This window comes from Protopterus annectens, chromosome 4.part0 (genome assembly GCF_019279795.1).
Source record: "Protopterus annectens isolate FY-2018-M chromosome 4.part0, PAN1.0, whole genome shotgun sequence".
In the NCBI taxonomy this organism is placed as follows: domain Eukaryota; kingdom Metazoa; phylum Chordata; order Ceratodontiformes; family Protopteridae; genus Protopterus; species Protopterus annectens.
The window spans coordinates 1,706,820,418-1,706,846,620 of NC_056733.1; the positions used below are offsets into that span (position 1 = coordinate 1,706,820,418).

At 35.6% G+C, this 26,203-nt stretch overlaps 1 protein-coding gene across 4 annotated transcripts in view; it reads right to left on the reverse strand.

Moving 5' to 3' along the window:
* Positions 1 to 26,203, reverse strand: part of RGS14 (regulator of G protein signaling 14) — an 854,621-nt gene that overhangs the window by 149,243 nt on the left and 679,175 nt on the right. For all 4 annotated transcript variants that reach the window (XM_044069441.1, XM_044069439.1, XM_044069442.1 and 1 more), the window contains one exon: positions 22,831 to 23,031. In XM_044069441.1, the coding sequence (XP_043925376.1) occupies positions 22,831 to 23,031 (201 nt within the window). The remainder of the gene's footprint in view (positions 1 to 22,830; positions 23,032 to 26,203) is intronic.

Consider the following 26,203-nt stretch of genomic DNA (forward strand, 5'->3'; position numbering starts at 1 on the left):
GTTCTCAGAAATACTTACAAGTCATCTCAGACATAGCACTTGTCACTGCAAGTTTACACCTAAATCTAATCTCCCAACTCTGCCACTTTCACATAAAATACCTTAACTCCGCCTTATACTTACCTCACTGCCTCCTCAGCCTTCTTCACTCCAAGTTAACCATTCCTTTAACACTACTCCACTAAACTCCCTACTTCTTCCATACAAAACCCAAGTCTCTCTCTCTTTAAACTTTAAACTCCATTTTTCTAACACTAGCCCTAAACAACTCAGCTACTTAAAGTGGCACTGGACAAATGTGTTTGTTCCTAAACCACATTACATTCGGGGGTTTGGTATAGTGGAACTGTTTGTTTATAATGCATTTTTTTGTTTACCTGTTATATTAAACATAAGAAGTGTGACTTCAATAAAGAATAAAATTGTTAAAAGAAATGAAAATGCACATAACATAATGTATAGCTTTATTGTGTATTTTCTCTTTTGCCTCTCTCCACTCCTCTTTTTTTCTGTTTTTATTATTTTAATCATGCATTTATTTCTCCTGTATTCTTTGCTTCTCTTCCATTTATTTTCTTTTCTTTTTCAGATTCAAATCCCTCTGGAGCAGCCCAGGCAAATACATTCCAGTTTAGGGACCACGCACTCACTGCTCATCAGTGGATGTCGTCGCAGGGTTGGGATGGCTGCACTGGTCCTGTAGGCATACTGGCACCTGGCTGCCTAGCAAGCCTCACTGAAAGAGGGCTTTGAAATTTGGTAGATGATGTACTGGAGTAGGTAATGGACAGAAGAATTCAAGACATGCTCTCCCAGTTGATGTCAACCATGCACCATCACAAGCCTCTTCCACCTTAAAGTTGGGGTCCTCCACTGCACCAACAGAAGTCTCTACAACCTCAATGTTGGGGTCCTCCACTGTACCATCTAGAAATGGAATTATTTCAAGCTCTGTGGGCTGCGGACTCCTGCACCATCTCTTCAACAGCCCTTCTTCTATTATCCTCTGATTACCCTGTTACCTATTTTCCATCTACACTATACTCTCATATAAAAAAATTGAAAAATAGAGTGGAGCATCTATCCTTCACCAAAAATATATGCCCATTGTCTCTCATTTCCTCCAGCACAAACTCACTTGATGCTTTGTGCTCCCCTCTTTGGTTGTGTAGAACACAGTGTATGATGTGTGTTTAAGAAGCATATCAAGTGATGAACGTGCATGTATAAATAGCTGGCGCATGTTGTACCTAGTGCCATTTTAAAAGTACAGCCATAGAGTAAGCATATGAGAATGAATGTAGTTAGTCTCTATATAAGCTACCTGAGTTGAAGTTAATAGCTATAAACATAGTGTATTTGTATACAATACAACTGCTTGAACAGACCCCATGAAGACTTGTCTATTACATCCAAGCCAAGACAACAAGACAAGCAATGTGGTGTTAGAACCAGGATACTACATATTGATATTTTGAGCCATGAGGTTCAGCGATAACAGTGAAGGTAAACTAAGAGAAACAAGCACAAGAAAGAACCAGAAAAGAACCAAAGGTAATGAAAACTTGCACGAACAGTTTACTTTATAAAAAAGATAAACCTGAGCATTACAATGGAACAAACCGCATTATTAAACAAGTGAGAGGCACAAAAGGTTTATTAATTAAGCAAAATGTTTGAGATTAAGATATTAAAGTAAAACAAGTGAAACAAATGTGTGAAAGCAAAACGGGCATGTTTTGAGTAAAACGAGCAGGAGAAAAGTACAATGGGCATAAAAAGAGATTAAATGAGCAAAACGAATATAACAAGGATAAAAGGGCATGTTAAGCATAAATAAAGCAAGGCGACTGCATGTTTTGTGGTAAAGTGTTGTTTTTTGGGATAATTATGACTTTTTATTGCATCAAGGGCATAACTAGCGTTATTTGAAGTATCTCAAAGTGTGTAAAATTGCTAACAGTGTGTGCTTATTGCCTGTGTATGTATTCTGAAGAGTTTATCTGTGTGCAAAATGCAACTATTTTGCAAAGTACAGTCAAAGTACCGACATTTCAAAACATTTCTTATGCTGGGTGTAACTATTTGTAAAGTACCGCCATTACAGAGTGTTTCTTGCACTGTAAAGAATTATCTAGCATAGTACCGCCATTTTGCAAGTTTCAGTGTGCCATGCACTGTTTATTTGCAAAGTGCAGTTACTTTAAAATGTTTCTCATTCTGACTGTCTTCTGTCCAATTCATTTGAACAACTCAGTTATTTGAAATGTTTCTTAAAAAGATGATAAATGACTTTTGCTGTATGATAATTTTGAGAGTGTCAAAGTGCCTGGGAAATTTATTTTACAAGATTCAGTTATTTCACAAAAGTCAGTTATTTCGCAAAACTCAGTTACTCAGAGGCTTGTTGTGCCATTGAGCAAAGTTACAAATTATGGCATAAATTTCTGGTGTATGTGTAGGTGTGTGTATTCATGCATATTTGCAAAAGCCTTCACTAGTATGTGTTAATATGGCAGATGGATTTTAAAAGACCTCACCAGTTGCATTTGATCAGAATATTGCAGAGAATTGGAGAACATTTGAGCAAGAGTACAATGTTTTTATACAAGCAGCTTATGCTGACAAAGATGCATGCACCAGGGCATTCATTTTGTTAAACCTAGCTCAGTCAGAGGCCATTGAAAAAGAGCGCTCATTTGTGTATGCACCAGCAGTATAAGAAGGAGAAGTTGAAAATCATCATATTATTGTACAGGTTTAATCAAGGGAAGACCCCAAGTGTCTGAAGTGCAAATTCAGAGAAATGTGAAACCCCTAGTCAAATATTATATTAGAGAGGCATTTGTTTTACACAAGATATCAGAAACCAGGAGAAACGTTTACAGCTTATATTACTGACCTGAGAAACAAAGCTAAAACTCGTCTGTTTGGTGACTTAAAAGATGAGTTGATAAAGGACAGGCTTGTATGTGGTATTAACAGTGCTGCTGTGAGAAAGATGTTGCTTTGTGACAGTGATTGAACATTGAGTAAAGCCACTGAGATTTGTCAAATCCATGAAGTTACAGAAAGGCACACAAGTATGCTTGCAAGTAACAAGAGTATAATTTCACCAGGCTCCAGAGCAAATGTAGATAGCATGCAACACTTGGCAAGCAGAAGCATGCCTTAACACATGGCAGTCACAGCCTGTGCTAGTTCATCCGGGAAACTACATAGTTTTCCAGCATGTTCTAAGAAAGGAACATGCTCAGTGCAGTACAAATGTGAGTCAGCAAATCCCAAATCCAGCTTTATTGTTAACTGTCACAATTGTGGTGCAAACCATGAGTCTAAGAGAGAAAAATGCTTAGCATTTAATCAGCAATGCCACAAGTGTAAAAAATAGAACCATTTTCAAACGTTTTGCAAATCAAGTAAGCCTCACACAATTCTAAAGAAAGGTCACTAAAAAAGCAAACTGATCAAGTGGAGTTGCAACAGTCTTCTTTCTATGTAGATGGTGTATCAGTAATTAGTGAAAGGGACAATGCAGTAAATTTATTGGCAAGGAACAAAGTATTTTGTACTGTCCAGATCAATGCTAAATCCACCGAGCTCAAAGCAGACACTGGTTCAAAGTGTAATGTTATATCAGTAGACATATTTGCTAAGGTGAGAACTAACGAGCAACTCAATATGGCTAGTAGTGCAACACTTGTTGCTTATGGAGGTAAAGAAATTCAGACTGATGACTCACAAATACTCTCATGTTATTTGGCTAAGAACTGTTACAACTTGCTATTCCATGTAGCTGGAAGACCTGTGCAGTCATTATTGGGTCTCAGAGACAGTTTAAGGATGAATCTGCTTTCTTTTACCAAAGTTCATCATATAAGCGCATATCCTAGTTTCAATTTTTCTGAAGCCATTTTCTCAGAGTATGCTGATGTTTTTGATGACAAGTTGGGCAAACTTCCAGTCATGTATTCTATGAAGTTAGACCCAGCATTCAGTCCAGTAGTCAGACCAGCGAGAAAAGCTCCAACAGCTATGCAAGATAAAGTCAAAGCTCAGTTGGATAAAATGGTGAGCAGGGTGTAATTTGTCCAGTTACAGAACCAACTGAATGAGCATTATCCATGGCACCAGCCCACAAAAAAGGCTCAGATGAAATCAAAATATGTATTGACCCAAGAGATTTGAACAAAGCATTAAAGGGACCACATCATCCAATGCACACAGATGAAGAGGTCGCAGCCTTAATATCGAGTGCCACAGTTTTTTTTTGGTCTTGGATGCAAGAAGTTCCTTTTGGCAAGTGATGCTTGATTGCAAATCCTCATTACTGACCACCTTTGGTACCTCATTTTGCAGATACTGTATAGATTCCTGAGGATGCAATTTGGAATAAATTCTGCAAGTGAAGTCTTCCAGCATGCAGTGGAGCAATTTTTTCAGGTTATGCTTGTGCCATAATAGTAGATGCTTTATTGGTTGGGGGCAGTGATGAATCAAAGTGTGACAGAAACCTTAAGAGAGTTCTAGACAGAGCACCAGAAGTGAACTTAAAGCTCAATGCTCTGAAGTGCAAATTCATACTACCACAAGTTACCTATGTAGGTCATTTATTTACCATCACTGGCTTAGGGTCAGACCTGTTTAAGCAAGCAGCCATTCTTGAGATGTCAGCACCAGATAGTCTTCCAGCTCTACAATGTTTCCTTGGCATGGTCAACTATCAAGGCAAGTTCATTTTAGACTTCAGTGAGTTGACAGCCCCTTTAAGAGAGTTAATGTGCAAAAATGTTACATGGTCTTGGCTGGAACAGTGCCAGAAGACATTTGAAAACCTTAAGCAGAAAATTGCCACCCCACCTGCATTATGATACTATGATGTCAATAGACCTGTTACTCTTTCCTGTGATGCTTCAAAATTTAGTCTTGGCACAGTTATCCTTCAGGAAGGCAGTCCGGTAGCCAATGCATCTAAAACAATTAGCCAAACTGAGATGCAGTATGCTCCAATTGAGAAAGAACTTTTGGCAATAGTATTTGCATGTTCAAAGTTTCATGACTATATATAAGGTCAAGGTATTCAAACTGAAACCAATCACCAACCTCTAGTTACTATTCTAAAGAAGCCTATGCATTCCGCTTCAGCAAGATTACAAAGAATGATGCTCAAATTGCAAAAGTACAACTTCAAAATGATCCATACAAAAGGCAAACTTCTTTATCTGGCTGATACCTTATCCAGATCACCCAGAAATACAACATAATAGCTTGATACAGAAAATGTTGACTTTGACCTAATGGCAGTGTGTACTTTTTCTACAACAAGACTGAAGAGCTGAGAGAGCATGCAAAAACGAATCCAATTTTGCAAAAGCTCAGTCACTACATTAATGTTGGATGACCATTGACGCAATCGAGTGTACCACCTAAAGTGCAAACCTATTTTCCTTACAGAGATGAGATGTTGATGGAAGATGGCATTATTTTCAAAGGTCCTAAAATTGTTGTTTCTGCTTCCTTACAACATAAATATATACAGATTTTGCATCATGGTCACCCAGGTTCCGACTATACCAAAAGAAGGGGAAAAGAACTAGTATTTTGGCCTTCACTGGTGAAAGACATTGATAAAGTACTTTCTTCTTGTTCAGTATGCAATAATACTAAGCTGCATTTGCAAAGAGAACCACTTCAGCTAAGTCAAGTTCCTGAACTACCTTGGTTAACAGCTGCCACTGACATATTTGAATGGAACAATCAGCATTATTTAGTATTGGTAGACTCCAGTGGTGGCTGGTGACTTCAAATCAAAGGGGGGCTGCAGGAGACAGCTGAATAGGTGGGGTCAATGGGAATGGGTGTGGCCAACTAGAAAGGGTAGGAGCTATGCTCAAAACCACAAAAACTGTAACTTTAATTAAATACGCTGCCCTGGGTGCCAAACCATCATTATGAGAGTCCAATCAAGACAAAATGAAGTGTAGAAGAAAAAAATATTTCAATGCATTGACTGCATGACAGCTTGCTTAATATCTATATGGAAACAAAAAGGTTGAAAGGCTGTGAGACATGAAAAAATAATTTACTTTTTAAATACATTACTGGAATGCCAGTCAAAATCAAGTATAAGAAAAACAAGCAGCACTCAACTCAAACCACTTCTCCTTGCACTGCAGTTCTAATTACAATTTATATTCAGCTTTATTAAAGTACCAAGTAACATGCTGAAAGTAGCACTCGCTGTGACACCCCCACTTTCAAAAATGTTTCTTATCCAAAAAAGACCTGCTGCCCGACAACAACTATCTACTTGTTTCATGGGGAAAACATGATCAAAGTAAAAAATGAAAAGCAAACAAGAAACAAGCTCAACATACATTGCTTAAAGGATTACTGCACAGGTTATGGACCATACATGATAGATTGGTATTTTGTTTAGTTTTCAGGTAAACCTGCAAAGATAACTGCAAGTATCCAACAAATATAATGAGCTTCTTAAAATAATGTAATCCTGTCCTTTATTACAAATACTGTCATATGCATTTCAATACCCAAGGCTTATACGTTATCTAGTTATGTAAGTATTCTCTGCATGGCAACAATAGAAAGGCTTTCAATGTTGGCAGTTCTTTAACAGCATGCTTATTAAAACTTACTTGTATCTTACAATCTCAGACAAGCTTGTCTGATGGTCATTAAAGCATTGCTACTTAAACACATAGCAACAGGCACTTTCTGAATAATAATAAGCATAAATCAACAGTATAAAAATATGACATAAACCAGAACATTTTGCAAAATCAAGAACAGATGAAAAGCCACTGTAGTACTTGTGCCTACCTTGGATGGGGGGATACCCTGCACATTTACACTGCATAACTGCTCCTTGCCTTGCTTGGACACATCCAGAATCACTACATGGGGGAGTGGGGTGCAACAAGTATGTCACAATTTGAAATGTCTCTGGCTGACTGTGATGTCCCTGACACATTTGTCATACCTCTCAACCTCAGAGCAAAAAATCTAGACAAAGCCATACATAGAAGTGGGACAAAGGCCCAAAAATAAGGAACATTTTTAAATATTGATCTTATAAACTTATAAAGATAATATAATAGTAGGTCTTGCATTAGTATGAATTTTCTGAAGGGTATGAAATCTGAAACTGAAATGTCTGTCATTATTTTCTAACTTCAGTCTTTAATGATTTGTCACTAATTTTCCAAAAACACAATTTTATGAAAAATGGACCAAAAATGTGATGCAAAAATATAAAATAGCCACACAATACAACTGGGAACCTGTCAAAGAAGGGAGACTTTTTAATATTATTACTGCTAACTTGAGCAGCTGACAAAATAAAAGAATCTACATGCATTTCTGAAATAAAAGTAATCTATAACTCTGATTATTACAGTTATTTATTAATTGTAAACCCTCCATGTTTTCTTCCAAAATTGCCATTTTGCAGAGGGATTATTAGGGGAAGAGCAACATTTTGAGCCAAAATCGGGGACAGTTGAGAGGTTTGGATATGCCTAATTCTGTAAAGCAATTTATTTGCACATACCTCTCAACCTGCTAATGCTGGAAATCTGGACAAGGCCAAATATATTGGGGAAACATATAAGCAGCACTAAAAATTGCTCTTGTTTAAACTGAGACAGTTGATCGAATGACAGGTCTTGCTTTAGCATGCATTTTTCTGGAGGTTATAAAGTCTGAAACTCAGTGTCTGTCATTATTTAGTGACTTCATTCCTAAATGATTTGCCAGAAAACCACACATTTTATGAGGAACAAACCAAAAATAAGAAGCAAAAATCTATTCATTCTGCAATAATCTGGACATTTGAGAGGTATAGTTCAGCCAGGGCTGTCTTTGAGTTTGCTACCCTTCCCCCCTCACAAAATCATGGTCGAATGGAGCCTCCTCCCCCTGCAGCCATTCCAATGAACCATTACTTGGCTATTTCACCCCATTTACCATAAACACTAATGTGCATACTGCTTTACTTCTGCAATGATTTGGACTTCATTTGAAAGTTTTATTTTGCATTTTACAGTGCAAACAATAATAGAGATCTGCTAAACAAAACAATGCAGTCTCACAAGGAAAACAGACAGCATTAAAACTTTTCTGCCCTTGAAACTCACATTCATTGAAACAGCATTGAAACCCACATTCAAAGAAAATACATTTTGCCAGTGACAGATAAAGATTAACTTTGGGTTTGGGCTGTTTTCAAATCACAGGCCCTTGCACATGAAACATACACATGCTCTTTCATATACCTTCCTGATTGTATTAAATTATATTCCTTGTACAATATAGTACAGTTTTAGAGGGCATTTTAAATTTATTGTTTTAACATTTTTCCAGTAAACAATGAAACAAAATGCATGCACCAGTAATGACAAAACTGCCCAATTCAGAACATTGCCATCATAAAAGTCTTCTTAAACTTCTACAGTCCACCAGTATCAGTACATATGCACAATCTCTGAAGAAGTAAAAGTAATCAAAATAATTCCACATTAAAGAGATCTGTAACTAATGAAGAGGCTGCTGCTAGCAAGCAATTTTATATTTCATTGTTTCATCTACAAATAAAGTGCATGTTGCCCTTGAGGAATAAATTGCCTATCTTACACTAAAAATGACAAGCTAGTAATATTGCAATAGGGAATGGATGGTAAACTGATAACAGGTTCATAGTTGCTAGGTATCTTCACCAAAAATAAGTGCAGCATCCACCCCCTCTGCAACACAGTACAGTACCAGCAATGCATCTATCCACTGTGAGAGTAGAACCCACAGCCTTCTGCATCAAAAGCAAGTACACTACGTGTTGTGTTATTAACAATGCAAGCAGAATCAGCATAAGTAGCACTAAACGTTTGCTCACCTGCAGCTCTCAACTCCTTGTAAAATCTACTCAGCTGCATCTATGAACTTTGCAGTACAAGAAATATGGAAAAAGCCAAAATTTATTGGGATGGGGACAATAGCCCAAAAACTAGGGACACATTTTAAACATTGCTTGTATAATGAAAACAACAGGAGAAGAACCAACTGTATTACCAACAACAGGAACAATAAGTGAGTCCCAGCTCTACTTTCAAAGTCTGGTTTAATATTTAAATACAGTTCAATATATTTATAAGAACAGATCCAAATCTCTAGCACCTCGGCCAACAGCCTTTTCAGAGTAAAAAATTAACAGTCACTAAAAAACCACTTTATATATACTTATAAAACATTTAATTATATTCAATCAAACTATTATTCAATTAAAGCATCATGACATAAAAATTGAAAGTAGAGCTGGGACTCACTAATTGTTCCTGTTGTTGGTAATTGCTTGTATAATGTTGGAAAGTTGCTAAAATAAAATGCTATGTTACCACCATACATTTCACTGTCAAGACATGAACCCAGGACCCTGTGAAAAACAGTCAGAGCAATATATCACTATGCCAAATCAGCTGTTTTGTGAAAGAAAGGAAGACTAAAACTTAAATGGCTACCATTTAGTGAATTCAGTTCTCACCATAGCTGTCAACCTCTTAGCACAAAACACCTGAACAAAGCCAATAATGAGGGAATACAGCCCCCAACATATTCAGTGAATTCAGTTCTGACCATAGCTCTCAACCTCTTAGGAAAACACACCCAGACAAAGCCAGTAATGGGGGAATACAGCCCCCAAACATATTCAGTGACTTCAGTTCTCACCATAGCTCTCAACCTCTTAGCAAAAACACCTAGACAAAGCCAGTAATGGGGGAATACAGCCTCAAAACATATTCAGTGAATTCAGTTCTTACCATAGCTCTCAACCTTAGCACAAAAAACCTGGACAAAGCCAATAATGGGGGAATACAGTGAAAAAAATAGGGAGACATTTCAAATATCCATCTTATAAACTTAAAAAATTACTAGAATAAAAGCTTTTGTGTTACCATGTACTTTCTAAAGAATATGAAGTCTGAAATTCAAATGCTTGTCATTTTTATTTAACATTTGTTAATCAGGAAAGTCTGACTTGGAACAAAAGCCAATTTTCAGCAGAGGCCCAGGAAGAAACACTCCAGACAGACACATGTCTTTGTAAGATGGGAGACCACCAGAGGAAACCCACACAAACACAGGGAGGACATGCAGACTCCACACAGAAGGCACCCCAGCCAAGAATCAAACCAGAAAACCTGTAGCTGTCAGGCTACAATGCTACCACTGCACCAATGCACTACCGACTTTGCAAGGACACAAAAATACAGAAACCACAGATTTTATGAGGAACAGAACAAGTATGAGGGGAAAATCTGCATTTTCTTTACAAATGGTGGTGGATAGGGAATTCAGGCTCTTGCCACCTGGGACCAAAGTACAGGGTTCAAGCCTGCTCTCTACCCACCACCATATAGCACTTGGGGTATTACACACACACACACACACACACACACACACACACACACACACACACACACACACACACACATACTTCCCTATCTCTGCTGAGAGAGAAGGCTCCAGTAACAATTCCCATGAGTCCATCTACAGTCCCACACAGGCTCCAAAGTTAGGTTCCCCCCCATGAGAGCAGGCTCTGTCTTCTGTTCTGTGCAGTCATCACTGCATAGACTTCTGGGTTGCAGGGCTGAGATGGTCTTTCCTCCTATCCAGTCTGGAGTTCCCAATCTGTTCTGTGAAACTCACATGTGCGAGTTCGGGGAGAGTTCCCAGAGGAAAGTATTTTTTTTTTATTTTGCTTTGTTTTCTTAGCTGGGGGGGGGGCTGCAGTCCTATAGTATGAGCTGCCCCTGGTAGACTCTTATTCGAACTGGTTTGAGATTGATTTATTACCAAGCTGAAATGTCATTTTTCAGCCCATGGTCATCCACACAAAGTTACTTCTGACAATGGTACTCAATTTACTAGTCAGTTATTTCAGAAAAGTGCAAGACACTGGGTCTTTGTACATGTTACTAGTAGTCTGGAATACTCACAGTCAAATGTACTAACTGAACGTGAAGTGCAGAGTGCAAAGCAATTACTTGAAAGGTCAAAGCATGACAATACCGATGTCTTTTTGAATTTACTCAATCTCAGAAACATACCTTATGATGATATACTTGGCTCCCCTGCTCAGAAACTTCTATTCAGGCAAACCGGAACAACATTGCCTATTAATTCCAATTAATTGAGTCTAAAGCTAAAAACAACAAAACCATCAGACCCCAATTATTCAAGAAGCATTCTATCCAGAAGTCTAATCATGACAAATAAAACAGATCTCTACGTCCCTTGAAGGAAGGAGAGACAGTCAGGATGGTAACAGTGAAATGTTTTGACCATATTGGTCAGATAACAGATATATGCAAAGAGCCAAGATCCTACTTTGTAGAGTCCAAGAGTGTGGAGTACAGAGGTAATCACAGGCATCTCCTCCCTGTACCGGAATTGTAATCACAGCATGTAGACTCTAGATCTCAGAGCAATACAGACATTGTTTCAGTTCCAAAACATGTTGTACCATCTGATTCCAGTCCTGTGAATGTTCCCGATATTCCAAAGATCGAACATTCAAAAGAGACAGCTCCAGTTGCTAAGCCTGAATCCCAGTTTTACATCACATGATTTGGTCGCACGTTCAGACCAGGTGTGAAATACATGGTGACTTGCACATAACTGTATATACGTACATAGCTTTGTATAATGCATGGAAAAAAATCTATTTGTATTACTTGCATGTTAATAGATATCCTGTGCATAGCATTTTCTAAAAAGAGGGAGGATTAGAGCACAGTGTATGATGAGTCTGTAAGAAGCATAGCAAGTGATGAATGTGCATATATAAATAGCGGACAGGTGTTTGTACTTAGTGCCATTTTGAAAGTGCAGCCAAAGAGTAATCTTGTGAGAATGAATGTAGATAGTTTATATATAAGTTACCTAAGTTGAAGTTAATAGCTGTAACTGTGTGTTTGTCTATAATAAAGCGGCTTGAACAGAATCCACGAAGACTCATCTATTACATCCAAAACAAGACAAGTGACAGGTTGTCTCCCCTTTCTCGTATTTCATATCGCCCCCTTTCTATTCATTAATGAAACCATCAGGGTGTCCACAAAAGGATATCCCTGTGTAAAACACTATAAACACCTTTATTTTTTTTAAAAATTAATTTATAACTACTGTACAGTTTGCCGCTTGCCTTATACCTTTCAAGCATGACTGTGCTTTGCCATACTCGCCCGTAATACTTAAAAACAAATGAAGTAATACTAAGCCTCAGTCTTTTATGTACTAATTCACAAGTTCCTAATAATGAATTTTACAAAGTTTATGCTTCTGCCATAAATAGGTGTATTTTTAAAAAGGGCTTCACTTATGTGAATTCATCACAAATTAACTATGCTGAACTTATTTACATATCCTTCTTTTGGTGATAATCACAGATAACTGCTAGGCATGTGCTACGTCCTGGGTTATGAATACCAGTTCCCATCTTTTGCTGAACTCTAGGAATAGGGTGGTAGTAGGTTTCTTAACATCCACACACAAGTTCAGCACAGCTCTGCTTCAAGGAATAAACTACCAATTGGTGAAAAATACTTTAATAATCCAGTGACAAAAAAACAATTAAACCAGTTTCAGTGTAACAAAACACCTTCTTCAGTATAACTTAATGCATCTTCTACTTTATTTTTTTATAACACAAACAAGAAATTCTATAACAGCAACAGGAAAAAATGACAGAAATAAATTATATGTTATGTTAAACCACAACTATTAAAAATCAAAATTATAAATTCTCATTCAGTCCAGGATTGAACAAAGGTTGCACTTAAATCATTCATCTTAGTTCCATATTAGAAATTATGCCTTGCTACCCATTTTATTAATACCCACACAATTGTATCACTTCTCATAAACATAAATTGTGTACTAGAATACTTTAATGTATGCCAGTAAAAATAATTGCTTTCTTTCTCACATTGAACATCACTAAGGTATCCAGATATTCCATGCTTCATCATTCTAGAAGCTTTTCCTATACAGAATGCATTGCATGTGCACTTGTTTGCATACATATGTATATCTATATATATATATATATATATATATATATATATATATATATATATATATATATATATATATATATATAGAGAGAGACAGAGAGAGGGGGCAGGGAGAGTGCATTTGGAGGAACAACTAATAAGAAACCTACTATGAAAAAATCTTAGAGGAGTACTGGCAGAGGAAAAGTATTCTGACTTTAAAACATATTTGAAAATTGGCAATTTCCACACAGGTTATTACCCATAGGTTGGGTACCAGCTATGGTGGTTTATTTAGTAGCTGTTTGACATTTTTCATATTTACCCCAAAACAATCAAATGTTTCCTAGATTTCATATAAAAAAACCTACATACATCAATAATCAAATCTGTTAACTGTTCATCTGTTTGTAAAATATGTCAGTCTTTTAATAACATGTTTGATAATTATGTTTCTACCAAAGGCTATGACACAAACAATTCATTGAGATTCTTCTTATACATTTTATATTTTAGAGATTGTAACTTATTAAATGAATTAGCAAAATTATATGGCTACAAAACATTTTATACCATCTTTCTAACTGTTTTTCAAATTTTCAATCTCCCATCAGCAAACACGTCTCAGTGTCAAATATTGTGATTTTGGTATGTTGTTAATGTTATGTAAGTGATGGCAACTTGCAGTTTCAAAAAGAAAAAAAAAAAACAATTATCATCAAAACATTTTGCAGATAAGACAGTAACAACAATATCATTAAACATTTCTAGAACCATCACTTCCAAGAAGGTAATTTTTTAAGATCCTATTGTAACATTAACTCAATACCCCATTTATTTTCACTAAAATACTGTCTAAATTCCAACAAATACAGAATATCAGACATCCAAGTTATTCAGATGTTATCTAATACATATCTCCAATTGTGTGTTGCATACAGAAATATGTTATATGGGCATCTTCTTAATTAAGTTGTTCTTCTATGAACCCCATAAAAATCAGCATATATTGGTGCAAAGGATGCCCAGTAGCTTAACTTTCTACTTATAGAAAACATTGTCAAAAAAAAAAAAAGTTGTGGAACACTTGTCCAATGAGGCATATCAAATATATACATTAAAACCAGGGTTATATACATTTGTTGTCACCAACCAGTATTCAAGGGAGTCTAAACCAGCCTAATGGAGTACTGAAGTATACAACAATTTAATACTGTGGGCACACATATACCAGAACGACTCCATTTGTTTATTTAAAAGACACCATAAACACTGAGTAGAATCCTTTAATGTGGACTTGATTAAAACCAGAAAACAGGCAGAAAGTCAAAAATAGCTGACAAAGGTTCAGTTATTGAACCAAGAAAAACAACTATCAGTCTCCTTGGAGAATGTGTCTCATTGTTTTGTATTTTAGCTAGTAAATATAAGAACTGGAGAGCTGTATCATTAACCAACAATTCTCTTTTAATAGTTTGCATGATAGTGTCTTTTAACATCCCTGTTGTCAAAATACAGGATATTTCAGTTATAAAACCCAAAGTAGAATCAATGACAATTTTAAGGAAATTAATCATCAAGTTTTTCTTAAGCTTCCTGACTGAATGTATTCCTACACTAAACAATTACACTTCTGCCTCTATCAGCCTGTGAAATGCATTGTCCCTTCTCTTAGCTAATGATTCTAAACACTGTCTTTCAGCTGAAGTTAAACTGGATCTAAGAACACCACAAGGATTAGTAGGCAAAAAAAAATGCATCTCCTTCGAAACTATCTTTTTCGAAAGTAGAATAAAGAAATTTTTGAGAATTTTTACTAGGTCTATGTGTGTTTTAAAACATATTAAGTTAACAACTAGATACCTTTAAATCTTTAAAATATTGCTACTCATTAATATAAGAAGTAAAAATTAGACCGAGTCCTTTCTTAAGGAGAACAGTTTCAACTATGTTTAGTTCATAGGAAGAAATGTTATATATTAGATGCAAAGAAATGGCAGGTTCTCTGTTTTCATAAGTTGCTGAAATATGGCTATTATTTTTAAATCTTTTTTTTTATTGCTTCCTACACCTTCTTCTTTGTCTTTCTAAAAGGAGGTTTTATGACCATGTTTGCTGGTTTCTTCATTGAAGCAGAGCTGTGTTGAAGTTGTTTTGGGTTTGAGCATTCTTCACTGGATCGACTGTTTTCACCTATGGTGTATAGGTTTAACATCCCAGCTTATGGCTACTTTTGTACAATGCTTAGAAATGGCACTTAACACCAGTTCTGAATCCATGCTGTCTTCTTGTAGTTATTTTGTGTCATGTGATGAATGGCTTGATAGTGAATGACTCATTCCAGGTTTTCAGATAACAGGTAAATTTCTCATAGATCTGAAGATTTTAACTTTTTGAAGTAAAATAAAACGTTAAAATGTTAAATCCATCAATTGGTAAGTGCTTTCATTCTTTTAACAGAACTTCATCAGACCAAGTTGTAAAAATTCATTCAGTCATTATATAATCTCTTAAAGTCACATGACTAATTAAAATACATTTAATGAATTAACCCTTTTTTCTTCAGCACAACTTTAAACTTTTCTCTATCATTCATTCCAGGAAAAGCAAATGCATTCAATCCAATCTGCCAACAGTATTCCTTCCAATCCAGTTCATCTTCTGCCTTCACCTTTACATTCATAATTATTAATGTGATCAACCACAGAAAATTTATATTTATCAAACTGTCCAAATGTTTCTGACAAGCATGCTTTGCTAGCATATTACTCTTGCCTACTTTTTCAAAAGCTCTCAGATGTTCATAAATTATTTTATGAAATTTCCTTGTGATTCTCCCAATATAAAAAGTTGAACATAGCTAACATAAAATTATGTGTACAACATATTTTGATTTGCAGTCATATTTGTCTTGCGTCCTCATTACAAGTTCCCTTGGTGCCAACCAAATTTTGTTATCCACTATGATATGATAGCAAAAATAACAGTTTTTACATTGACACATAACTTTTACATTTGCTGTTAATGCTTCCAATTTTCCCCCACTTAGAAACAAAAACAGGTTCATCACCTATCTCATTTCTCAACTCTTGGAAGTTCATAAGGAACTTCTAGTTATTTTTCACTAACTTTTCTCATCTAGGGAATTTTCAAAAACACAAGCCAGGGCAAAATCCTTATGTTTCCAAACTTCCTCAGTACCTGTGCCTTGACCACAAGCTTCTTGGAGTGTCTTGTTATTGACACTAACCTTTTTGATCCCTTATCAGGCTAATTCATGTTTTTTGATGATTCTGTCAGGAATTGGAATTAATGGAAATGTTATTCTCACTCTGTACTCTGTCATTTATTCTCTGCGATGTAACATCAAAGTTCTCTTTTAAAGTCAGCCCTTTAAATGTGTTATACGCTGTTACTATTGAATAGTTAAGACTAACCAAATTTCTCTTATGCTTATCTAACAGCAGCTGCACATATTTTAAACCAGTGCTTTCATTCACCACTTTTCAAGCTTCTATCAGCTGATTTGAAAGCCTGTCACCCACTGGTACTCTCAAAACTCTGAGCCCTCTCTGAACTCTTTTAGTGCTAGACTGGCTTCAAAAAAATAAAACATCCCATTGAATCCTTTTTACTTTTAAAAGATTCTTTTCAAACACTGCAAACTCTGCTGTTATATTTACTATGTCTACTTCCAGAGTTCCCACACTGTCAGTAAAGAGGTTCAGAGGCCCGTTTAAACAGCTCTGCAAAAAAATGCCCATACTTTCCTTCATAGACCCAGCTGAAATCTTTTTCTTTGGTATAGCTCCTAAAGAAATTCCTACATTTCCATTAATACCATTCCGCGATAATGCTCTTTCTTGCTTGGTTAAAACATTTTCAACACAAGCATTGCCATTGTCAAATAAGGAGTTACCTGGTGTATCATGGAAGGCAAAGCCTGAAGGAATCACCAAAAAGCTTGAATTAGCCTGATAAGGGATCAAAAAGGTTACTCTCAATAATAAGACACTCTAAGGTGCTTGTGGTCAAGGCACAGATACTGAGGAAGTTTGGAAAGATAAGGATTTTGCCCTGGGTTGTTTTTTTGAAAATTCCTTAGATGAGTAAAGTATACAAAAGATAGTGAAAAATAATTGGAAGTTCATTATGAACTTCCGAGAGTTGAGAAAAGTGATGAACCGGTTTTTGTTTTGAAGCGGGGGAAAATTTTGAAAGAATATTTTTATAAAAGTAATAATAAAAAAGCATTAATAGCAAATGTAAAAGGTATGTTTCAGTGTAAAAACTGTAATTTTTGCAATCATATTATAGTGGATAACAAAATTTGATTGCCAGCAAGAAAATTTGTAATGAAGCTGCAAGATAAATATGACTGCAAATTAAAATATGTTATATACATAGTTTTAGGTAGGCTGTGTTCAGCTTTTTATATTGGGAGAATCACAAGAGAATTTCATAAAAGAATTTATGAACATCTGAAAACTGTTAAAAAATCAGACATAAGTAATAGGCTAGCAAAGCATGCTTGTCAGAAACATTTGTACAGTTTGATAAATGTAAATTTTAAATTTTCTGTGATTGATCATTATGAATGTAAAGCTGAAGCAGAAAATTGAGCTAAATATAAAGGAATACTGTTAGCAAATTAGACTGAATGCATGTGCTTTTCCTGGAATGAATAATAGAGAAAATTTTAAAGTTGTGCTGAAGGAGAAATGGTTACTTCAATAAATGTATTGAATTAGTCCTGTGATTTTTAATTGGTCATGTGATTTTAAGAGATTATATAATGACTGAATATGTAGTTACAACTTGGTCTGATGAAGTTCTGTTAAAACAATGAAAGCACTTACCAGTTGTTGGATTTTAACATTTTATTTTAGTTCCTATTAAAATTTGTTTGGATTATGTTTATTACGATCCTTTTGTTTTTTTTTTTACTTTGTGAAGTATGCCATTCTTAAGCAAATGTATTACTTTTAAATACTTCAAGAGAGTGGAGAACTCTCCTCTCGCAAGACCCTGTTTATCAGTATGGTTGGGGGAGGCTATGAATAGGACAATTTTCTTCAGATGTGCTGATTGTATTTTCTCTTTGAATTAGAACTGCATATTGTGATTTACATTAATTGTTTTTGACAGTTGTTTTGTCAGGTATTTGCAACTGAAAACTTGGTTTAGGTGCTACTTTTTTCACTATATTGCTCAATAACCAAGGTGAAGTACTCAAGTTTATTTGCTATGTGCTGGTGTGTTCACAGATACACTGAGATGTCCAAATTTTCTTTTCTTTAAATTTACTGTTGTGTTCTTGCTTTGCTTGACAAATTTGTCTTTGACATATGTTTAATGTTTCATTGCCTTGCTGTTGTGTTATTGAATTTGGCAGCTTCTTTTAGTTTTATTACACTTTCTTTTTGTTTCATTAGGCTTGTATAGGTCTGAATGTTTCTTTCTACTCTTACTTGGCAGAGAGGTGCTTGTTCATTCGAAATGTTGAATAATATTAAGCTAAATTTGTCCAGAGCAGTATCACAGCTTTCTCTTTATTTTAGGCAGGTCAAGTAAATAAATGTTGCAATGTCTTCAATTCTCTATATGCTTTGTAAACTGTGGTTTCTGAAAAAATAGAATTTCTGGCTCAGAGGTGGAAGGTCTTCAATATCATGAAAGTTGATTTATGGTTGCTGAAAGGAATAGGTAAGATGCCAACAAATGTGAAGTTATGTAATTTTTAAGAATCTTTTTGACATTGCATTTTCCATTTTGTTGCCTTGTTGTGGTTCTGATAAGTTATGCGAATCTGAGAGCCTTTCAGTTAGATTTTTCAATACCAGTTTGTTCTGTGGTACTGTGAAGTCTCAAATCAATTTCAACTCTCCTGAACATTTATTGTTTGACTACTTTATTATGATAGTGACTATTTTTTTTATATTCCTCATTTTCAGTATATAGATTCACATGAAGATGTTTAGAATTTCCGACTGTGAATGGATACACAATAAAAGCTGGTTATCATGGTAAATAAAAACTGTAATAATAAATTTGTTGAAAAACAGCCCATCATTTTTATGGTAAGTACATAAGCTTTAAAATATCTTCTTTTTCTTATCTGGTGATACAGAAAGTAAGTAATTCATCTTCTGTGGTTTATTTAGCTACTTGCATCCTGTGCTCTTCATTTTATGTGGGTAAGACCACTCGTAAATTAAAAGAGCGCATTACTGAACATAAGTCAGAAATTAGGAGAGGTTGTGATAGAAATGCGCTATATAAGCATATGTCTATTTGTGGTAATGAACATAAATTTGTTTTTAGGGTCATTGATGCTACTTACCCTACACATAGAGGTGGGGACAGTAATAACCGTTTAGAGCTTAAGGAATATGAATGGATACTTAGGCTTGCTTCTGACCACCCACCAGGTTTAAATAATATGGTTAGTTTAAAACCAGTATTGGTTAAACTACAGCATACTAAACTTTGATACTGTATTTTACAACACATTTTTTTATATGTGTATGTTTCTAAATGTTAAACTTTTTAAAAATTTTTTTTTTTTTAATGTTTTGTCATATGACTGTTGGGCTGTTGGTCATGTGATTGTTGATTTGTATTTAAATCATGTGATCCTGTATTTTATGTATTAGTATTGATGAAGGGTTCTACCCGAAAGCTTTGCTTTTTATAAAGTGGTCTTCTCAACCAAGATTTTGTTTTGATACAGAAAGAACCCCAGCACCGGCAGTGAGAAGTGTCGCAAAAACAGATCTGTTTACATGTGTGGATTTGAGAGTCAGAGTAATGTTAGACAAAATGAGGAAATACTTATTATCAGCAAATTTGCATGTCTTTAAATTGCTGTTAACTACTGCTACTCCCAATCAGCACTTTTTAATCCCCCGTTCATATTGGACCTCACATACCTACCTATATTATACCTGCCCCTGAGTTAACAGAATGTTCCTGATGTCTTCTTTTATGTTTTTCCTGCCCTCATAAATCACATATAATTACAGTTAGTCAATAGTTTCAGACATTAGAGGTTCCTTCTTATTATTGTGCAGAAAATGCATCAAGATACTATACTTGTTACTTTATTAACTTTTGGAGTTACTCTGAGTCATGTTTCCAGTATTCTTTCTCGTGTCTTCTAACGTTCCTTCGGACTTTGTCCTGATACTTCTCACATGAGAACACCCCCATCCCTGTCAACTCTCCCTGATTTTACAGAACCCTCCTGCTGTTGTCTCTTATAGGTACCCTCTCCCTCTTAACTCACAAATTGTTGTGGTCTTTTTATAACGACAGAGGATAGACTGTCATAGTTTTTATGTTAAAAACTCAAGCTGCAATTATTAATGAGTTAACATGATGGGTTAATAATGCTGTCTCCTATGTCATGGTTGAAGGGTTTGAAGCTTTTTGTTCCCACATTCTACTTCTTTTTTCAGTTTTAAGAAATCTTTGACACTATCCTCATTGTCAAGTGGTGGCATACAGGATACATATCTGAAACTGGAGTGTGCGGGGTTTGAATTCTTCTTAGTAGTTTTACAGCACATTATTTAGAGTACCCTGGTGTCTATGTTCCCCTAACCCACAATTACCATTAAGGTATAATGTTATTTCTGTTGTCGATCTCATGTCTTTTTTAAGAGCTATTAAGGGGTAAAATTAAAGCGGTGTCCCTGAATCTAGTGTTTTACTTGACCCATTTCTTTTTTAATTGCCATTAAGGCACTATTTTAAAAAGGTATCTGTGGTGTTTAGTATTTTTAACTGACTTGGGTCTTTTTAAATGCTATTAATGGCATAATGTTAAACTGATGGCCCTGTTGTCTACTGCCCCTTCAATGTTACAATGTGCTCATTAGTCCAGGGTCCTATGGAGGTATGATAACCACCCCCACACACACACATATATCCACACTCACTATATTCAAACATCAAACCTAACCCCTAACAAACCCCCCTACTGTGACCTCCCAGGTAGGCATGCATACACACATACTCTAACACATGTAGCCCCACACATATGCACAAGCATGTATCTCCAACACTACTTGTCTGCTAGCCTCCTTGGCACTTATCACTACTGAAATGGGTGAATATAAACTTTTGGTCATGTTTATTTGCTGAAATGGCAGTGAATGTCCATGTTAATTTATGCAGCTGAGGGATTCTATGAATTCTTCAGCTGCATAAATGCCTTACAGACTCCATTTAAAATGGGTGGGGGAGGGGGGAATGGCTAAGTAGCATAAGCCTGTCTTCTGGAATACTTTATTAACATTTAGTACAGTGGCACAAACAGACCACCATGGTGCCATATGTCTTCATGCTAAACCCCCATGGTGGGCTAGCTCTGAACCAGAGATGACTACCGCAAGTGTAATCTTTTTTTTATTAGCTTCTAAATTTTCACTGTTGCACTAAATTTGTAGATTGAAATGAACAATTAACTTCTTAATTTCTTTCTACACTATTCTCATATTTAATTAAAAAAAATAAATATCTATTAATTTAGCATTGGCTTAAAAGTCTGAATTTTATATAGTATACAATTTCTACAATACAGTCTTTCACAGAAAATGATTAATTACAGGGCTCAGTTAAATTTTATGTTATATTGTTTTCTTCAATCCAGCACCAATATATTTTTTAAAAAAATAACTTTACCTCAGATTTTTACTTCAGAGCCTGGGTACTTTAAATAGGAAATCAGACACTTTCTCAAATGTGTGGCTTGAACTATTTGAAGTTCTGCCACACAGCTTCCTTGAAATAAAATAAAATAAAGTCTTGTTTTCTGAATCATGTGGTAGTGAATTGACTAATTATATGTACTAGTAATTATTTTTAAATATGTTTTAATTCTGGTGCATACTTTGCTATGAATTTAGTTAAGTTTCTTCGTTTGAAGGTGGGAAAATTACATACTGTAACATTCAAAGTTAATTAATGTACTTGTTTGCTGCCTTAGCTGGGTGTTGCCATCATTTCTTGCTTGATAAGTAAAGTTATTTTTCACTTAATTATGTTTACTTTATTACTTTGTGCCTTACCTCTTGTGATTTTTAAATATTGGGGTGACATTTAATTTTGTTTTTAGAGTGTTTGTATCCTAAAACAAATCCTGGGTAACTGCCAAGTCTAGTGACCATTGTGGATCTAGGAGGATTCATAAATAATGCCCTTCCTGAGCTAGTTGTATTCCTGCTCTGTAATACTGAAGCATTCTTTTCACTTAATTTCTTTATTTTAGTACTTTGTCCCTTATCTGTTGTCTTTTACAAGATGACAGTGTTTTTTTCTATCTTTCTGTAGTTGTTCAGTCTCTGGGTCACATTGGGGGACTTAATAAATTCTTTCCTATAACTGAGTGTAAACATTTCAATATTTTTAGTCTTTCTGTCCATATTGTCACTGTGTCCTGCAGAAACACTAACTTCATACATCCTAACAGAATTATCATCAATCTGACAGCTATTTGTACATTCAATATACAGTGTTGTTTGTGTTTCTTTACATTTATGAATAATGACATCATGATATAGACGCATCCCCTCCCCATGTTCCTTAATATCAGCCACTGACTTCAAGTTATGAATATCCCAAGTCAGGTGATTTCAGCCGTACATATTACAATGTACACATGACACTGGGAAACCTCTAGCTAATAGATCATTGAGGCAGAACTTATCAATCTGATCCATAATTGCTTTTTAAATTTTTTGCAGTGGTGACTTACCTTTTCATTTTCCATTAAGTAGACCTTTACATCAGCAAGGTCGATCCCTCGTTTTTCACATATCCCTGACAACATATCTCGAATTGTGAATGAAGGCTGTACTTTAGCAAGAGAGGCTGTCCCATCAGGTAAATAAACACAACAGTATTTGATGGATTTATTTTCCTGCTCAGTGTTGCTGCGAGCATTTGTAGTTTCATTCTATAAGGCATAGAAAAGAGACTATCAGAATCACATTCTGAATAAATATTGGATGATTTTACTTGCACAATGCATCTAATAACTGCATGGTACATAAACAAATGATTAAGTACTTCTGAACATATTATTCGTGTAAGACATCATCTGACACTCCACAGTGAAATTCATATGTTTTTCTGCTTTCCGGAAATGGCCCCTTACACTTTTTCACATTTATGGAATCTGTCAGCAAAATGAGTAGAATGTTAATCAGTACTGGCCTTTACGGTACAAGTGTCCTTAAACATGACCTGCTGTAGTAATTCAATGAGCTACACAGTTCAGTATGCCAGTTTACTTACAGATGCATTATCAAACTTATGTTTCCTGAATCTCTAATGTTTCTTAGTAATAAATATCCTTTTGGATAGGAGAGGAGAGGATACAGCATGAGGGGATAAGAAAGGAAAGAAGGGGCATCTTAAGAATGGATAGGAAAGGATAATACAAGATCATTGTCCCTATTTCTAAGCAACAGCATTTTATCACAACCCTTCTAAATTTCACTCAGCTGCTTAAACTGGAGCCCCATTGTTCCTTATTTTGAGAGAGAATCTTCTTTCATAAATTTGTCTGCCCCACTCATCATTCAGCCATGCAGTTACTTCTTATCATAAGGTATTCCAGATATGCACATTAATCGTAAAATTAATTTATGCCATTTGCTTTTGGTCGAATTACATTTGGTCAAAAATGATTTCAGGCAGCCCACTTCACCGAAAATGCATTTCACTGAAAACCCATTTGGTCGAATTCCATTTGGTCAAAAATGGAATATAGCCCCTGCTCCACTGCAGTGCGACCCTGGAGTGAGAATATAAAGTTGTGGGAGTGTGGGGGTGTGGGGGGCTTAGCCTCCTACACAATTGCAGTGTATTTACTATTATATACTTGTGTATCCATTAAAAATACATTGAAACATATAACATCAGTGAAAACTAATTGCAAAATGTGGGAGGCTACGTCCCCCACACCCTCCCAATTTGGGAGGCTGTGCCCCCAACACCCCCCCTAACTTTATATTCTCACTCCAGGGTCTCACTGCAGTGGGGCAAGGGCTATTTCGACCAAATGAGCTTTCAATCAAATGAGCTTTCAGTAAAGTGGGCTGCCTGAAATAATTTTCGACTAAATGTAATTCGACCAAAAGCAGTAGACCCATATATATATATATATATATATATATATATATATATATATATATATATATATATATATATATATATATATATATATATATATATATATATATGTTCATAGGTTCATAGATAGGTACGAGGCTATCAGCCCTAGGGCCTATACAAGCCTAGTCAAAAAGGTACCCTGGCTTTCGCCACCGAAGAAAATTATTTTCCTGTGCCCCTGTTGAGCAAAACCACAGAGGTGATGCCTGGGGTGAATTTCCTAAATTTCCTATTTCCCATCCAATCATCAAGATTTTTCTTGAAGAATGCTAATGAGGAGCTTTGTTTGGTATAGATAGGTAGTTTGTTCCAGAGTATGAGAAGTCTTGGGGACAGGAATCTATCCCTCCAGCATGTTCTGTTTATTGTGGTGACAAGGTTTAGGTCCCTAGGGCATGTAACTCGGTGGGATTGGGATTAAGTGGAGCATGTCCAACAGCTCTGGGTTTGACATAGCTTTGCATGTTAGGCAGAGATCGCCCCTGAGTAGGTGATATGTGAAAAAGTAAAGCTGGAGTTTTTTGAGACGGTCTGCGTATATATTTATATTTATATGGATAGATATATACACAGAATTCTCAACAAAACTGACAACATAATAAATTGAAAATATAAGAATAAATACAAGCTGTGAATAAGTGCTTTGGCCTAAATTAGCGAATTTCATGAAAATCCCATGCATTTTCAAATACTCCCAACAGACCAAAGTCATGATTTTTATATTTTCCAAGAAAACATTGAAATTCAGTGTCCCTGACTAAGATGTTTAGTAGAGGAAGAAAGGAGTAAAAAAGGTGAAAAAGTGAGCAATTTACCTAAATGAGCTTCCAGACAGGTTTACAAATGAGTTGTATCAGTGATTTTAACATTTATTGAAATCATGTTCAGCATTTCAAAGCATACTGCCTGTACTTGAAACAGACTTCATAGTAGCACCCCGGATAAAAATATCTGTACATGGTATTTGTCCTGGAGATAAATGGTTGACAGACTGATTATTATATGGGGACTTTGCTTCTCTACTGGGTAAATATTGATCTAAACAGATGCAGTCCTGTAATGACAGTTCATGCACAATCACCAGTATTTTAGATGAGATGCAAAATTAGTTATATGGCAAACATTTAAAACAATCAAGGGGCAGCAGAACAGAGTGGGTTAAAATCAGTGTACCACTGAAATAACTGTACAACCAAGATCTGTGGTATGAGAAAGTCAGCTGGGCATAGTATAGCTGTACTTATTTAAAAAATGGTACAAGCAGCATCTGAAAGCTTAAAAAATGCAGGCAGGTAGATGAAAAACTAACAAAATATCTATTTACTATTTTATTTATTTTATTTTACATTTGTTAACTAGGTTAGTCCAGCTGAGCATTTAGTTCATTTTCAGTGGAGACCCGAGGAGAAAAGCTCCGCAATTAGTATTTACATTTTACATACAGTCAGCAAGAAAATTACATTTGCAGCTAATTAATTAGTTAGAGAAGTAACATTTACAATAAATTATACAGAGAAACTGTTGGGTACAATGTCAGAGATCAAACTGCAAAAGCATTTACAATAAATCATACAGAAAAGCAGTAGGGTACAATGTCAGAAATCTTACAACAAAAACTTAGGTACAATGTCATGCAAGGAATACAGTGTTCATTACTGCTAAGTGGTTATATACAGTATAGGTATAGAAAGAGTAGCAAAGATTATGTAGTGGTTAAGCAAAGAGACAGAGAGGTAGATGAACTATAAAGGTAAACAGTGGAAGAGAAAGGAGGGATGAGAGACAGAAGCTAGGGTTGGGTAGTTTCAGGGAGGATGACTACAGTGGCAGTACCATTTATTTATTAGGTATTTCCGAGTGGTTAGTTTGAAATGCTTTGTTTGGAAAAGGGACCTAATTTCTAGCGGTAGTTGGTTCCAAGGTGTAGCAGGGTTGTAGTTATAGAGTAG